Source organism: Ovis canadensis, chromosome X (assembly GCF_042477335.2).
Source record: "Ovis canadensis isolate MfBH-ARS-UI-01 breed Bighorn chromosome X, ARS-UI_OviCan_v2, whole genome shotgun sequence".
Classification (NCBI taxonomy): domain Eukaryota; kingdom Metazoa; phylum Chordata; class Mammalia; order Artiodactyla; family Bovidae; genus Ovis; species Ovis canadensis.
The window spans coordinates 47,741,422-47,756,417 of NC_091727.1; the positions used below are offsets into that span (position 1 = coordinate 47,741,422).

Below are 14,996 nucleotides of genomic sequence, written 5' to 3' on the forward strand. Positions count from 1 at the left end.
CCATCTCTGTGGTCACACAGAGTCGGGCACGACTGAAGTGACTTAGCAACAGCAGCAGCAAACAAGAGATGGCAAGAGTGAACGTCGACATTCTAGGAAGCACCGAACTGAAATGGACTGGAATGTATAAATTTAACTCAGATGACCATTATATCTACTACTGCGGGCAGGAATCCCTCAGAAGAAATGGAGTAGCCATGGTGGTCAACAAAAGAGTCTGAAATGCAGTACTTGGATGCAATCTCAAAAACTACAGAATGATCTCTGTTCATCTCCAAGCAAACAATTCAATATCACGGTAATCCAACTCTATGCCCCAACCAGTAATGCTGAAGAAGCTGAAATTGAACGGTTTTATGAAGACCTACAAGACCTTTTAGAACTAACACCCCAAAAAGATGTTCTTTTCATTACAGAGGAATGGAATGAAAAAGTAGGAAGTCAAGAAACACCTGGAGTAATAGGCAAATTTGGCCTTGGAATGCAGAATGAAGCAGGGCAAAGACTACTAGAGTTTTGCCAAGAAAATGCACTGGTCATAGCAAACACCCTATTCGAAACACAAGAGAAGACTCTACACATGGACATCACCAGATGGTCAACACCAAAATCAGACTGATTATATTCTTTGTAGCCAAAGATGGAGAAGCTCTATACAGTCAACAAAAACAAGACCGGGAGCTGACTGTGGCTTAGATTATGAACTCGTTATTGCCAAATTCAGACTTAAGTTGAGGAAAGTAGGGAAAACCGCTAGATCATTCAGGTATGACCTAAATCAATCCCTTATGATTATACAGTGGAAGTGAGAAATAGATTTAACGGCCTAGATTTGATAGATAGAGTGCCTCATGAACTATGGAATGAGGTTCGTGACATTGTACAGGAGAGAGGGATCAAGACCATCCCCATGGAAAAGAAATGCAAAAAAGCAAAACGGCTGTCTGGGGAGGCCTTAACAATAGCTGAGAAAATAAGAGAGGTGAAAAACAAAGGAGAAAAGGAAAGATATAAGCATCTGAATGTAGAGTTCCAAAGAATAGCAAGAAGAGATAAGAAAGGCTTCTTCAGCGATCAATGCAAAGAAATAGAGGAAAACAACAGAATGGGAAAGACTAGAGATCTTTTCAAGAAAATTAGAGATACCAAGGGAACATTTCATGCAAAGATGGGCTCGATAAAGGACAGAAATGGTCTGGACCTAACAGAAGCAGAAGATATTAAGAAGAGGTGGCAAGAAAACACAGAAGAACTGTACAGAAAATATCTTCATGACCCAGATAATCACTATGGTGTGATCACTCATCTAGAGCCAGACATCCTGGAATGTGAAGTCAATTGGGCCTTAGGAAGCATCACTACGAACAAAGCTAGTGGAGGTGATGGAATTCCAGTTGAGCTATTTCAAATCCTGAAAGATGATGCTGTCAAAGTGCTGCACTCAATATGCCAGCAAATTTGGAAAACTCAGCAGTGGCCACAGGATTGGAAAAGGTCAGTTTTCATTCCAATCCCAAAGAAAGGCAATGCCAAAGAATGCTCAAACTACTGCACAATTGCACTCATCTCACATGCTAGTAAAATTCTCAAAGCTCAAAATTCTCCAAGCCAGGCTTCAGCAATACGTGAACCGTGAACTTCCTGATGTTCAAGCTTGTTTTAGAAAAGGCAGAGGAGCCAGAGATCAAATTGCCAACATCTACTGGATCATCGAAAAAGAAAGAGAGTTCCCGAGAAATATTTATTTCTGCTTTATTGACTATGCCAAAGCTGTTGACTGTGTGGATCACAATAAACTGTGGAAGATTCTGAGAGAGATGGGAATACCAGACCACCTGACCTGCCTCTTGAGAAATCTGTATGCAGGTCAGGATGCAACAGTTAGAACTGGACATGGAACAACAGTCTGGTTCCAAATAGAAAAAGGAGTACCTCAAGGCTGTATATTGTTACCCTGCTTACTTCTATGCAGAGTACATCATGAGAAACGCTGGACTGGAAGAAACACAAGCTGGAATCAAGATTGCTGGGAGAAATATCAATAACCTCAGATATGCAGATAACACCACTCTTATGGCAGAAAGTGAAGAGGAACTAAAAAGCTTCTTGATGAAAGTGAAAGAGGAGAGTGAAAAAGTTGGCTTAAAGCTCAACATTCAGAAATCCAAGATCATGGCATCTGGTCCCATCACTCCGTGGGAAATAGATGGGTATACAGGGGAAACAGTGGAAACAGTGTCAGACTTTATTTTGGGGGCTCCAAAATCACTGCAGATGGTGACTGCAGCCATGAAATTAAAAGACGCTTACTCCTTGGAAGAAAAGTTATGATCAACCTAGATAGCATATTCAAAAGCAGAGACATTACTTTGCTGACTAAGGTCCATCTAGTCAAGGCTATGGTTTTTCCAGTGGTCATGAATGGATGTGAGGGTTGGACTGTGAAGAAGGCTGAGTGCCGAAGAATTGATGCTTTTGAACTGTGGTGTTGGAGAAGACTCTTGAGAGTCCCTTGGACTGCAAGGAGATCCAACCAGTCCATTCTGAAAGAGATCAGCCCTGGAATTTCTTTGGAAGGAATGATGCTAAAGCTGAAACTCTAGTTCTTTGGTCACCTCATGTGCAGAGTTGACTCATTGGAAAAGACTCTGATGCTGGGAGGGACTGGGGGCAGGAGGAGAAGGGGACGACAGAGGATCATGGCTGGATGGCATCACTGACTCGATGGACGTGAGTCTGAGTGAACTCTGTGATTTGGTGATGGACAGGGAGGCCTGGCGTGCTGCGATTCATGGGGTTGCAAAGAATCCAACATGACTGAGCGACTGAAGTGAATGATCTCCCAGGGGATTATGAGAGCATGCCTTATTCTCAGGCATAGGACTTAGAAATTTTGGTGGGTATGTGCTGCCACTTTGATGCCTTGATATGTGTCCACTACTTGCAGTCTTCTTTAAGGGGAAGGAGGTGACTGGTTATTTCAGTACAGTTGAGCTTGAAAGTAATCAAAGCTTGTAATTCCAATGTTTAAGACTGTTCTAGAACTGTAGTAAAATTACATTCTGACATAGTTGAAAGTTAGGAGCTTGAAGTCCTGTCTTAACTCTGTTATGAACTCACTTATGACCTTGAACAGGTCCCTTTCCCTGTATCAGCCTATTTCCCCATTCATAAATCAAGAGGACTGAGCAACCTCTAAGGACCCTCCAAGTGTTGACAGTGAAGGATTATCTCCCTTCAGAATTCTTCACTCTTTCCTTTCACCACCTCGCTGGCTTCTGGGGATTTCTGAGGGAGATGATGCTACAAAAGACCCAAACTTGCAATTTCTTTGGCTTCTACCTTAACGGAATTCTGGCAAGGAATCACAAGGTTGGATATAAGCTCCAAGTCAAAGCATCCCACATGTTCTCCATACATGAAGTGAAGATAATAAAAATATGTGGCCAGTTCAGAGCAGCTACAGATCTTTTTGGATTGAGGGAATCATTGGCTCATAGAGAAGTAGGATCAAGGTTCCCAGAGCTTGTAACACTATAAAAAACTTTGGAAAGGAATGTTATGAAATCTTGTGTATCCTTAGTATTCATGCAAATTATGTTGCTGTAAAATGACTGGTGGTGGGGTCTGTTAGGAGACTGTTAGGGTGTGGTCTAAGGCCCATGGGTAAGAGAGCATGGATTCTCCCAGTTGTACCAAAAGGTGGAGCTTTACTTGCAAGTGACAATAGTCTAGCAGGCAGGGTCAGAGGCCTGAGTTAGAAAAGATATACCCTGAAGCTCTAGGAGGTAACTGGTTTTGGTTGGGGGAAATCTCTGTGTTTTGAGTGAGGTAAATGAAGTTGCCTTGAGCCTTGAGGGGCTTTCCATGGTCAGTGGTCAGCAAAACAGGGGAGGACCTGGGACCCACAGAGAGTAAGTCTAAGCAAGATGCAAAAGAGACAGAGCTAGAATGACACCTTGGGAGATGGGAACAATGGGACTGGTCCATTTGAGGCCAGGAGGAAGGTGTATATAGGCGTACTATGAAAATGGTGAAGAGGGGGAACTAGAGAATATGAGACCTAGAAGGTACTGGGTACAGAGGGCCTGGGGGGAGGGGGGAAATAAGGCTTTAGCAAGATATTTGAGTGTTTTGAGATTAAAGGCCCCAAATAAGAAAACAAGAGCATGGAGAGGGAAAAATCTATACCTTGTCATTACTAATGTGAATTTTCAAGTGCCGATGAGGGAGAGTACTAGGGAACTGAGGGGAAGGGTTTTCAGGGAAGTAGGATAATGTCAACACAATCTGTCTGTGCATGAGGCCTGCCAAGCATGTCCCACCTCAAGAAAAAAAAAGGCATAAAAGGCATACCTGTGCAAAGCTTCTTGGATCTCCTCCAACCCACTTTATCCAGCTCCATGGGGATGTTCTGTGAGATAGACAGAGAATGGCATTTTTCCAGAAGGATTTTGAGTGGTGCAGTCCTTGGTGATGGTTCAGCTGGGGGAAAGAAAGTCTGCAAAGAAAACTGATCAGGATCAGTTACTCATGGGGTTGGGGTGTGGGCCAACACTTTGCTTAAACAGAGGAGCTTCCAATCTGAAATATCATCTGATCCAGCCTTCAAATTCCAGCAGGGTTACTATGTATTATCAATAAATGTGATCATAGATCCAACTACAAAGAGCTTAAAAGACATCAAGGAGTGTAGAAAAGGAAATTAAACTAACTTATTTAAAGAAAATAGCATCTGTTTACTCTTTCTTAGGTTTTTTTTTGTGTGTTTGGTTAGTGTTAAGGTAGAGGAAGTGAGGATTCTGCATCCACTATAAACATTAACCTTTACTCAATGTGAGGTCTGGAGCAAGTTAATTTATCTAAGTCTCAGTTTCTTCACCTACATAAAAGGGACTGTGATAACAACTAACTTGTAGAATTATTAGGATTCAAAAATGAGATAATGCATATAAAGCACAAAAATGAGAATGAGAGAAAGAGACAATGATTGAAAGAGAGACAAACTTTCTCTTGCCAGAAGCACATTTTAGCCAAGACCAAGTCCTCTCCTTTGATATCAACATAACCATCTGTTTTCAATCCCAATCCTTCTTTCTTTTCCAAAGTCCTGACATCCAAGTGGAAAAAGAGGGAAGTAACTAACATCTGTGAAATAACTGTATAGCACAGTATTATGTATTAGATACCCTACTGAGTATATTTATGCATATTGTCTCATTCAGTCTTCATAACTACTCCATAAGGTAGCTAGTAACCCATTTTACAATAAGGAAACCAAGGGTCAGAAAAAATAAATGAGTTGTCCACAGTCTCACAACTACTAAATTGAAGGTCTATCTAACTACAGACCAGAAAAGATAAATAGTTCCTTGAGCTGACATTCTTAAAGTTCCTCCTCAATATTCCTAAGTCACATGAACATAGTACAGGTTTCTTCCACCTGTACTAAGAGGATTGGATGTGGAGAGAAGTTAACAATTTGGATGGAACAAGAGTAAAAATCTAATAAAAACTTCAATTAAATAAAGTCTGTATATGCATTAATATACAGTATTTGTCTTTCTCTTTCTGACTTACTTCACTGTGTATAATAGGCTCTAGGTTCATCCACCTCATTAGACATCCTGTATGGGAAAGGAGTTTAGGGGAGAATGGCTACATGTATATGTATGGCTGAGTCTCTTGGCTATTTACCAGAAATTATTGCCACATTGACTATACTCCAATACAAAATGAAAAGTTAAAAAGAAAAAAATTAAAATAAATAAAGCTCAGAGATCAGAACGGGGAGCTCTTAGGACCTGTAATGATAGCAGAGTCCAACAAGAAGAAGAGTCATTTCCTTGCAAGTGAAGTGAAACTGTTAGTCGCTCAGTCATATCTAACTCTTTGCAACACTATGGAGTATATCCCCCCAGGCTCCTCTATCCAGGAGATTCTCCAAGCAAGAATATTGGAGTGGGTTGTCATTCCCTTCTCTAGGGGATCTTCCCCACCCAGCGATCAAATCCCAGGGATCCCAGCCAGGGATCTCCTGCATTGCAGGCAGATTATTTACCATCTGAGTTACCGGGGAAGCCCTTCTTAGCAAGGACTAAGTCAATGAAAAGCCATGGGCTTTTTGTTTACTATAGCCCTCCCAACTTACTTTTCATCTCTAAGAATGTGTTCTTGGGGATTCCCTGGTGGCACAGTGGTAAAGAATCTGCCAGCCAATTCAGGAGACACAAGTTCAGTCCCTGGTCTTGGAAGATCCCACGTGCCATGGAGCAACTAAGCCTGTGAACTATAACTATTGAGCCTATGCTCTAGAGCCTAGGAACCACAACTACTGAGCCCATGGGCCACAACTACTGAAGCCCAGGCACCCTATAGTCCACGTTCTGCAGCAGGAGAAGCCACCACAATGAGAAGCCCAGGTACTGCAACAGTATATTAACACATATATATGGAATTTAGAAAGATGGTAATGATGACCCTTTATGCGATACAGCAAATGAGACAAAGATCTAAAGAACAGACTTTTGGACTCTGTGGGAGAAGGCAAGGGTGGGATGACTTGAGAGAATAGCATTGAGACATGTATACTACCAAATGTGAAATAGATCACCAGTCCAGGTTTGATGCATGAGACAGGGTCCCCAAGGCTGGCACACTGGGATGACCCGAGGGATGGGATGGGAAGGGAGGTGGGAGGGGGGTTCAAGATGGGAAACACATGTATTCCCATGGCTGATTCATGTCAATGTATGGCAAAAAACACTATAATTTTGTAAAGTAATTAGCCTCCAATTAAATAAACTTAAATAAAAATGAACTCTAGGTATAAACTATTATCTACACTGTCCCTGGAGACCTCAGTCCTCAGGAAAAGTAGACAGAGCCAACCAATTTTTAAAAATAGCAATAAGAAAGAATCCAAGAGACCTCTTTGGGGTAGAGAAATGCCCTACCTTTAGCTCTCCTTAGCACTTGCATTGCACCTAGAGAACAAGTCAGTCTCAGCCCCTGTGAGACATTATATGGGAGACCTTTTGTCTATGTAAATGACCTCCTCCTAAACCCAAAACCCCAAGTCCTTTGTTCCTATGCTATGACAATTGGGCAATTTCAGTGAGAGATGTGCTTATGGGCAAATAATCAGGACTCAAAGGAGCTCAAATAGTCACCTTTATATGCTCTTGGGACCCAGGTGCTAATCAAAGTTCAGAAAGATAAATCTCCAGGGTCTCAACTTCATCCTACATGGAAGATCCCATACCCTACTTTTTTACTCCTACAGCAGTCAAAGTACCAGGACACAACTCCTAGATTCACCACTCTCAAATCAAGCTGTGGAAGGAAAAAAGAGGATCTTCAGTACACCTCTGAACCCCTGGGAGACCTCTGATATCTATTCAAGACTACAAATTAGTGCCATTCAGATGAATATTCAGGAAACTGAATTTCTCAGGTTAAGCCTACTGCTCTGCTTATACTTTATTACAATTACCCTCTTGATTTGCTTTTCCCAGGGAAACTCTTTCCATATTTATTATACTCAGATCTCATAAGCTTCATGCCCTCCACTCCATGATGTGGCACCTCTTTCTTGTCTGTCTGGCTGGCTTAGGCTATTCATAGGTACATCCTTTAAGACTGGCCATCACCAAGGTCACCAAGTGCCTGAACAAGTGTAACTGTTGGTGTGCCTTGATCTGGGCATAAAAAACAAAATTGTGCCAATGGTAACTTGCTTGAGTGCTCCCTATTGGGCATTACTGTACCCTTTGCCAACCTAACACAAGTCAATGGAAGTTGGTAAGGTTCCACTATCAATTCTGCAAAACCTAAATGAGTTAACTCGGAAGGAAAAAATATCTTAAAGGTCAGGGAAGTTGAAATAATGTCTGGCATCATGCCCATATGCTTTGTGTTACCCTTGGTGAGATGGAAAACCACTCATTAAGATGCCTAGTGATCTCTTCATTGGGGCACTTAACTCATCCTCCCACTGTAACTAGACTATGGAGCTACTGAACTCCTCTCAACTCTGGGTTGCTAGATTCAAATATGCTAAAGCTAAAAGCTTCCCAGGACACGCTTCAGAAGGAATTACCTGATGTGAAAGTCTAACCACCAATCCTTGGGACTGGAAATGGAACCTTCTTCCCAAAATTAGAAAACAAGTGGCACAGTGTATGGCTATTAGACCTACAATAATACCAATAACTTCCCTAACAATAATAATGGAGTCTGGTTTGCAGATGCCCACATACAATTATATACATCTATTTGAGTTGAGATTGGGGGAGGATCTGGGGAATGTATGGGGAACAAATCTCTGAAACCCTGACTAAGATTGTGGAAATAGATGAGGAATAAGACCATGCTACACTAACCAGTCCATGCACACCCTCATAATGTTATCTCACTCACCTTCTGAAATACCGTTTATCAACTAATGAGAATACATCCCTCATGCCAAACATCACCCTCAATAGTGACACAGTATACAAAATGGGGGTATCACCACCAAGCACAGGCCTCCATCCAATGTACAGGGAACAGATTCACCCAACTAGGGCTAAATCTAACAACCTAGGTCAGCCCCCATTAGGTGGGAATGTCCCTTGTAGGAATGGTATATCATTCCTTATGTCAAAGGTCTCTATACTTTATTCTCCTGACCAAATGGTATAGGATCTGCACAATAGTCCTGATGGTTCCAAGAGTCTGGTTTCTCACCACTGGAAAACTTAGGACAACCTCAGGGGCTATCTCCAACTTGAGTTCATTCCTGGAACAGGCAATAGAAGAAGTCACATACCAACACTAATGCGACCTCCCCTCTTACCAAATACCATCCAATTGGAGAGGCACATACGTGAGTGATAATCCCATCTTGGGAAGACTGTGAATAGGACATTCTATAGCTACAAGGCTCTTTTGGTTTGTGGGGATCACCCTCCTCACAAGAGCATTGCTTAATATTTCAATAATAATGCAACAGGGATGGGAAGCCACAGTATCAGCTCTAGAGGCTCAACAAAAGTCTATATACAGCTTGGCAGGGGTGTTACTCCAAAATAGGCAAGCTATAGATCTTTTGAATGCAGAACAAGGAGAAACCTGTGCCATTCTGAATGAGACTTGCTGTTTTGGAGGTAAAGCCTCAATCAAAATTGAAGAAAGCTTTCAGTTCTCAAAAAGACTATATAAATAATCTAAGATCTTAATGATTGAGCAGGGGCACCTCCAGATTGGCTCCAGTCCCTCTTTGGGATCTTTTCTCGGAGTGGAGGGATTTGGAGTTGGCTACTGCCCCTGCTGATCCCTGTTGTCACCATACTAATTCTGCTCATCGTTGCTCCATGCATTATCAGTTGTTTAACCCATTTTATTTCTGCCCAGGTAACCGAATTACAAAATGCCATAATGCTCCAGAGGGAACACACAGAACTACAGATAAATACTGATGGTATCTACCACTTGCCCTTAGATAGACACTGTCACCCAGACCCTGAGGACCCCAAGGCCTAAGAATGGCAAAAGGGGGAGGCTCAACACCCCTTGCCACCCTAGCTCAGCAGGAAGTAGTCAGAGGGATCTTGGTGTCTCTACTCCCAAAGAATTGGGCCTCCCATCTCTTGAGGGGGGCATGTTAGGCAGTTAAGAGTAGGAAGAAAAAGGTCCAAAATTGCAGTCAGAGAACGTGATGACTAGGAGATCACATGCACACAGAGGGTGAACAGAAAAAAAAAAAAAAAAAGGAGAACTGTGGAACTGATTGAAGACTTCTGCTGGGAAAATATGCCTGGCACATCTGCTTCCCTGTTTGGTCTCAGGCTCATGCCTCATTTTCATAGGGCACAAGCAATTAAGCCCCAAGTAACATCCAGGGGAGGGAACAAATGATATAAAAATGAAAGCCCCAGGGGAGGGAACAAAGGATATAAAAATGAAAGCCAAGATTGAACGGGACCACTCCTGCAGGGTTGGGCCTCTTCTCATGTCTCAAGAGGGTACTGCTTACTGCTTGCTCAATAAACCTTGCCTCCCCAAGCTCTCCTGGTCTGCCATTTCAATTCTTTGCTATGACAAGATAAGAACCAAGGGAGAGAAAATTGACCTACCACTTTACTTCCCCACAACTTAGTGTCAGTAGATTGGCTTTGCTGCCCATCAGGTGAGTGGGCCAAGTCTGGTTTAGAAACAAGAGCAAAACTAAAAAAGAAGAGGAAAGATTCATATTCTTTCCTGTCAAGGACTCAGCCAATGAAAAGCCATGGACTCTTTGTTTACCATAGCCTTCCCAACTTTCTTTTCTCCTGTATAAAAGTGTTCTCCTTCCTTTTCTGTTAAAGGACATGTACATGGCCTGCCAAAGTTGCAGACCATGAATTGTATTTCTTTGCAGCTTTCCAAGAAACCCATCTTTGCTGGAGAAATATCTGGCAGTCTATTTGTTTTAGGTCAACACGGGTAAGGTTCTCTGCCAAATTGGTAACCAAGTTTCCAAGGGCTGAGACAAATTCTTAGGCACAAAAAAAGCCACTGGGTAGTACTGAAAATAAAGCAGTAGAAAGTACAAGTTACTGTACTAAATTGGTATGAATCCTTAGACATGGTCTCAAGGTTGCTTTTTATAATTCTCCTTAATCCTAACTAAGTCTACCTCCTAGATCCATAAATTGTTAGAGCTGGAAAGCCTCTTATGGTTATACAGTCTAACTCCCTCATTAAACAGATGGAAAAAAAAAACCTGAGCCCCAGAAATGGAAGGGACTAGATCATTTAATTCCTTTGATTTTGGATAAAGGGAAGGGGAAATACCTGCAGAGCATGAAGTCAAATTCTACAGTAAGATTTTGGAGATACTTGCCCCTAAATCCTCTTTATATGATCTGAACATTTTCACTTATCTGGTCACAATTACTGACAGTCCACTAATTTCAACATCATTTGCAGCAGGGGTTCACCATTTTCTGTGAGGATGAAAACAGACCTCCATATTAATTAGCCTAATTCAATCACTTTCCAGGCTGTAACTGGGACCAGAGCTCTAGTTGGAGGAGCATACATTTTATTAGGGCTGCCATGACAAATCAGCACAAACTGAGTGGCTTAAACAACCAGAATTTCTTCTCACAGCTCTGGTGGCTGGAAGTTTGAAATCAAGGTATCAGCAGCAACATGCTCTCTATGAAGACTCCAGGGATTAATATTTCCTTGCCTCCTAGCTCATGGTAGCTCTCAGTAATCCTTGGAATTCCTTGGCTTGCAGGTACATTACTCCAACCCTTGTATCAGTCATTCCATGGTCTTCTTCCCTGTGTTTTTGTGTTATTGTGCAAATTTCTCAATTCTCATAAACACATCAGTCATTGGATTAGGGCCCACATTAATCCAGTATGATGCCATTTTAACTTGACTACATCTACAAACACCGTATTCCTAAATAGGAATATACAGTTGACAATATACAGTTCACATTCACAAGTACTGAGGATTAGGACTTGAAGATTTTGTGAAACACTATTCTATGAAATTCAGGAGGACATATCCTTTTGGAAACTGAGCTTGGAAGGATACCAGAACTAAGCAGCTTTAAGCTTAGAGGACAAGGGTAGAGGCTTCCAAATCAGTCAGAGGCTAAGAAAAACAAGGTAAAAGGCAGCCAATTGTACTTTTACTAAGGCACACTATGAATTAAGGTTACACTATCCATAGCCTATAATGTCTTTAAGGAAAATATACTGCTGCTGCTGCTGCTGCTGCTGGTGCTGCTGCTGCTGCTAAGTCGCATCACTTGTGTCTGACTCTGTGTGACTCCATAGATGGCAACCCACCAGGCTACTCCATCCATGGGTTTTCCCAGGCAAGAGTATGGAGTGGGGTGCCATTGCCTTCTATGGAAAATATACTACTGGCTGCCAAATTGGGGCTGCCACAGCATCAACTTCACAATTTGGTGCATTCAGAAACACCTTGATGCGGTACTCATTTTGGACTTTTTTCTTCCTTTTAAAGTGTCCTTGAAGGACTGGATAGCAAAACCCACAAGTGGTGGGGGGGCAGTCTTACTCAGGGAGTGCCCTGCCCACCCCTCCATAGAGAGAGAGAGAGAGAGAGAGAGAGAGAGAGAGAGAGATCTCAGTCAGTTCAGTCGCTCATATCAATCAGTCAGTTCAGTCACTCAGTCATGTCCAACTCTTTGTGACCCCATGGACTGCAGCACACCAGGCATCCCTGTCCATTACCAACTGCCAGAGTTGACTCAAAGTCATGTCCATTGAGTAGGTGATGCCACCTAACCATCTCCTCCTCTGTTGTCCTCTTCTGTCTTCAATCTTTCCCAACATCAACGTCTTTTCCAATGAGTCAGTTCTTCTCATCAGGTGGCCAAAGTATTGGAGTTTCAGCTTCAGCATCACTCTTTTCAATGGATATTTATGACTGATTTCCTTTAGGATGGACAGGTTGGATCTCCTTGCAGTCCAAGGGACTCTCAAGAGTCCTCTCCAACACCACAGTTCAAAAGCATCAATTCTTGATTTCTCAGCTTTCCTTATAGTTCAACTCTCACATCCATACATGACTACTGGAAAAACCATAGCTTTGACTAGATGGACATTTGTCAGCAAAGTAATGTCTCTTCTTTTTAATACACAGTCTAGGTTGGTCGTAGCTCTTCTTCCAAGGAGCAAGCATCTTTTAATTTCATGGGTAGAGTCACTATCTGCAGTGATTTTGGAGCCCAAGAAAATAAAATCTGTCACTGTTTCCATTGTTTCTCCACTTATTTGCCATGAAGTGATGGGACCGGATGTCATGTTTTTTGAATGTTGAGTTTTAAGCCAGCTTTTTCACTCTCCTCTTTCACTTTCATCAAGAGCCTCTTCAGTTCCTCTTCACGTTCTGCCATAAGGGTGGTATCATCTGTGTATCTGAGGTTATTGATATATCTCCTGGCAATCTTGATTCCAGCTTGTGCTTCATCCAGCTCAGCATTTTTCATGATGTACTCTGCATAAAATTTAAATAAGCAGGGTGACAATATACAGCCTTGACTTATTCCTTCCCCAATTTGGAACCAGTCTGCTGTTCCATGTCTGGTTTTAACAGTTGATTCATGACCTGCATACAGATTTCTCAGGAGGCAGGTAAGGTACAGGGGTTAATAATTGGCCACCTGTTGCTCTGGCTAAGCCATGGGAAAAGAATAAAAGCAAAATATAGCAATACAGTATAATCTAAAGTACCGAAAGAAGGGAACGATGAGCAATGTTTCTCAACGATTCGTAAAAGTTCCAATAGCCAGCCCTCACTTATTTTCTTTTTTTCCCCCCTCACCCCCATTTTTAAAACCTGCCTTAAGAAGCATATATATGGCTGCTATCATTCTGAGCTTTCTGAATTTCCCATATTTAACCCCAGTTTCAATGCCAGAAAGAGTATTACTTAATGCAATAGGGGATTTTCAAGACCTCATCCCACTGTTCTTCAGGACCCTGCACCGATATATCAACTTTAGCTTTGCTCTCAGCGATCCCTCACTTTGGAGCCCCATGTTGGGCACCACTTGCTGTGGTCAGCACAGCAAGTAGGGATCAAAGTGGTCGATGCACAGTTTGGGAAAAAGAAGCTAGAGACAGAATTAAACCTTTAAAGATGGGACTGGGGGACTCAAGACCTCTTGGATCAAGAGCCCCGTTCCTTGGAGTCACATCACTTTTATTTAGTGTCTTGGCAAGCAGAAAGTATCTGCTGTGCTATGATGAAGTCAGCCTCCTGTATCCCCAGTCACATCTCTTATTTTATTGATTACTTTGAACTATGTTTGTTATTTTCTTGTAGAACTGGTATCACCCAGCTGGAGGTCATAGACCCACATATGCCTTGGGAAAACGTCTTCGTGTGTGCACAAGCAGTATTCTAAACAGGGGCTGACCCAGCATTCCTAGGTCCACACTATATTTTTCCTTAGCTTTGCAGGGCTTGACGACCCCAACTAATCAACCTGATGTACTTCGGTTTAGATTATACTGTATTGCTATATTTTGCTTTTCTTCTTTCCCCATAGTGTTTTCCTCATGGCTCAGCCAGAACAACAGGTGGCTGAATATTAACCCCTGCAATTCCAGTTCTAACTGTTGCTTCTTGACCTGCATACAGATTTCTCAGGAGGCAGGCGAAGGAAGTCTGGTATTTCAATCTCTTGAAAAATTTTTCACACACTTTGTTGAGAAAAAGGAAGATATAAGCATCTGAATGCAAAGTTCCAAAGAATAGCAAGAAGAGATAAGAAAGCCTTCTTCAGTGATCAATGCAAAGAAATAGAGGAAAAAAAACAGAATGGGAAAGACTAGAGATCTCTTCAAGAAAATTAGAGATACCAAGGGAATATTTCATGCAAAGATGGGCTCGATAAAGGATAGAAACGGTATGGACCTAACAGAAGCAGAAGATATTAAGAATAGGTGGCAAGAATACACAGAAGAACTGAACAAAAAGATCTTCATGACCCAGATAATCACGATGACGTGATTACTCATCTAGAACCAGACATCATGGAGTGTGAAGTCAAGTGGGCCTTAGAAAGCATCACTGTGAACAAAGCTAGTGGAGGTGATGGAATTCCAGTTGAGCTATTTCAAATCCTGAAAGATGATTCTGTGAAAGTGCCACACTCAATATGCCAGCAAATTTGGAAAACTCAGCAGTGGCAACAGGACTGGAAAAGGTCAGTTTTCATTCTAATCCCAAAGAAAGGCAACGCCAAAGAATGCTCAAACTACCACACAATTGCACTCATCTCACATGCTAGTAAAATTCTCAAAGCTCAAAATTCTCCAAGCCAGGCTTCAGCAATACGTGAACCGTGAACTTCCTGATGTTCAACTCGGTTTTAGAAGAGGCAGAGGAAACCAGAGATCAAATTGCCAACATCCGCTGATCATCGAAAAAGCAAGAGAGTTCCAGAAAAACATCTATTTCTGCTTTATTGACTA

At 42.0% G+C, this 14,996-nt stretch overlaps 1 protein-coding gene across 4 annotated transcripts in view; it reads right to left on the reverse strand.

Moving 5' to 3' along the window:
* Positions 1–14,996, reverse strand: part of ARHGEF9 (Cdc42 guanine nucleotide exchange factor 9) — a 456,132-nt gene that overhangs the window by 325,260 nt on the left and 115,876 nt on the right. For 2 of the 4 annotated variants that reach the window (XM_070291524.1, XM_070291523.1), the window contains one exon: positions 4,357–4,501. In XM_070291524.1, coding sequence (XP_070147625.1) covers positions 4,357–4,405 — 49 coding nt within the window. In that variant the 5' untranslated portion in view covers positions 4,406–4,501. Of the gene's footprint in view, positions 1–4,356; positions 4,514–14,996 lie in introns of all 4 variants that reach the window. The other 2 variants (XM_070291522.1, XM_070291525.1) reach the window with 2 other exon arrangements.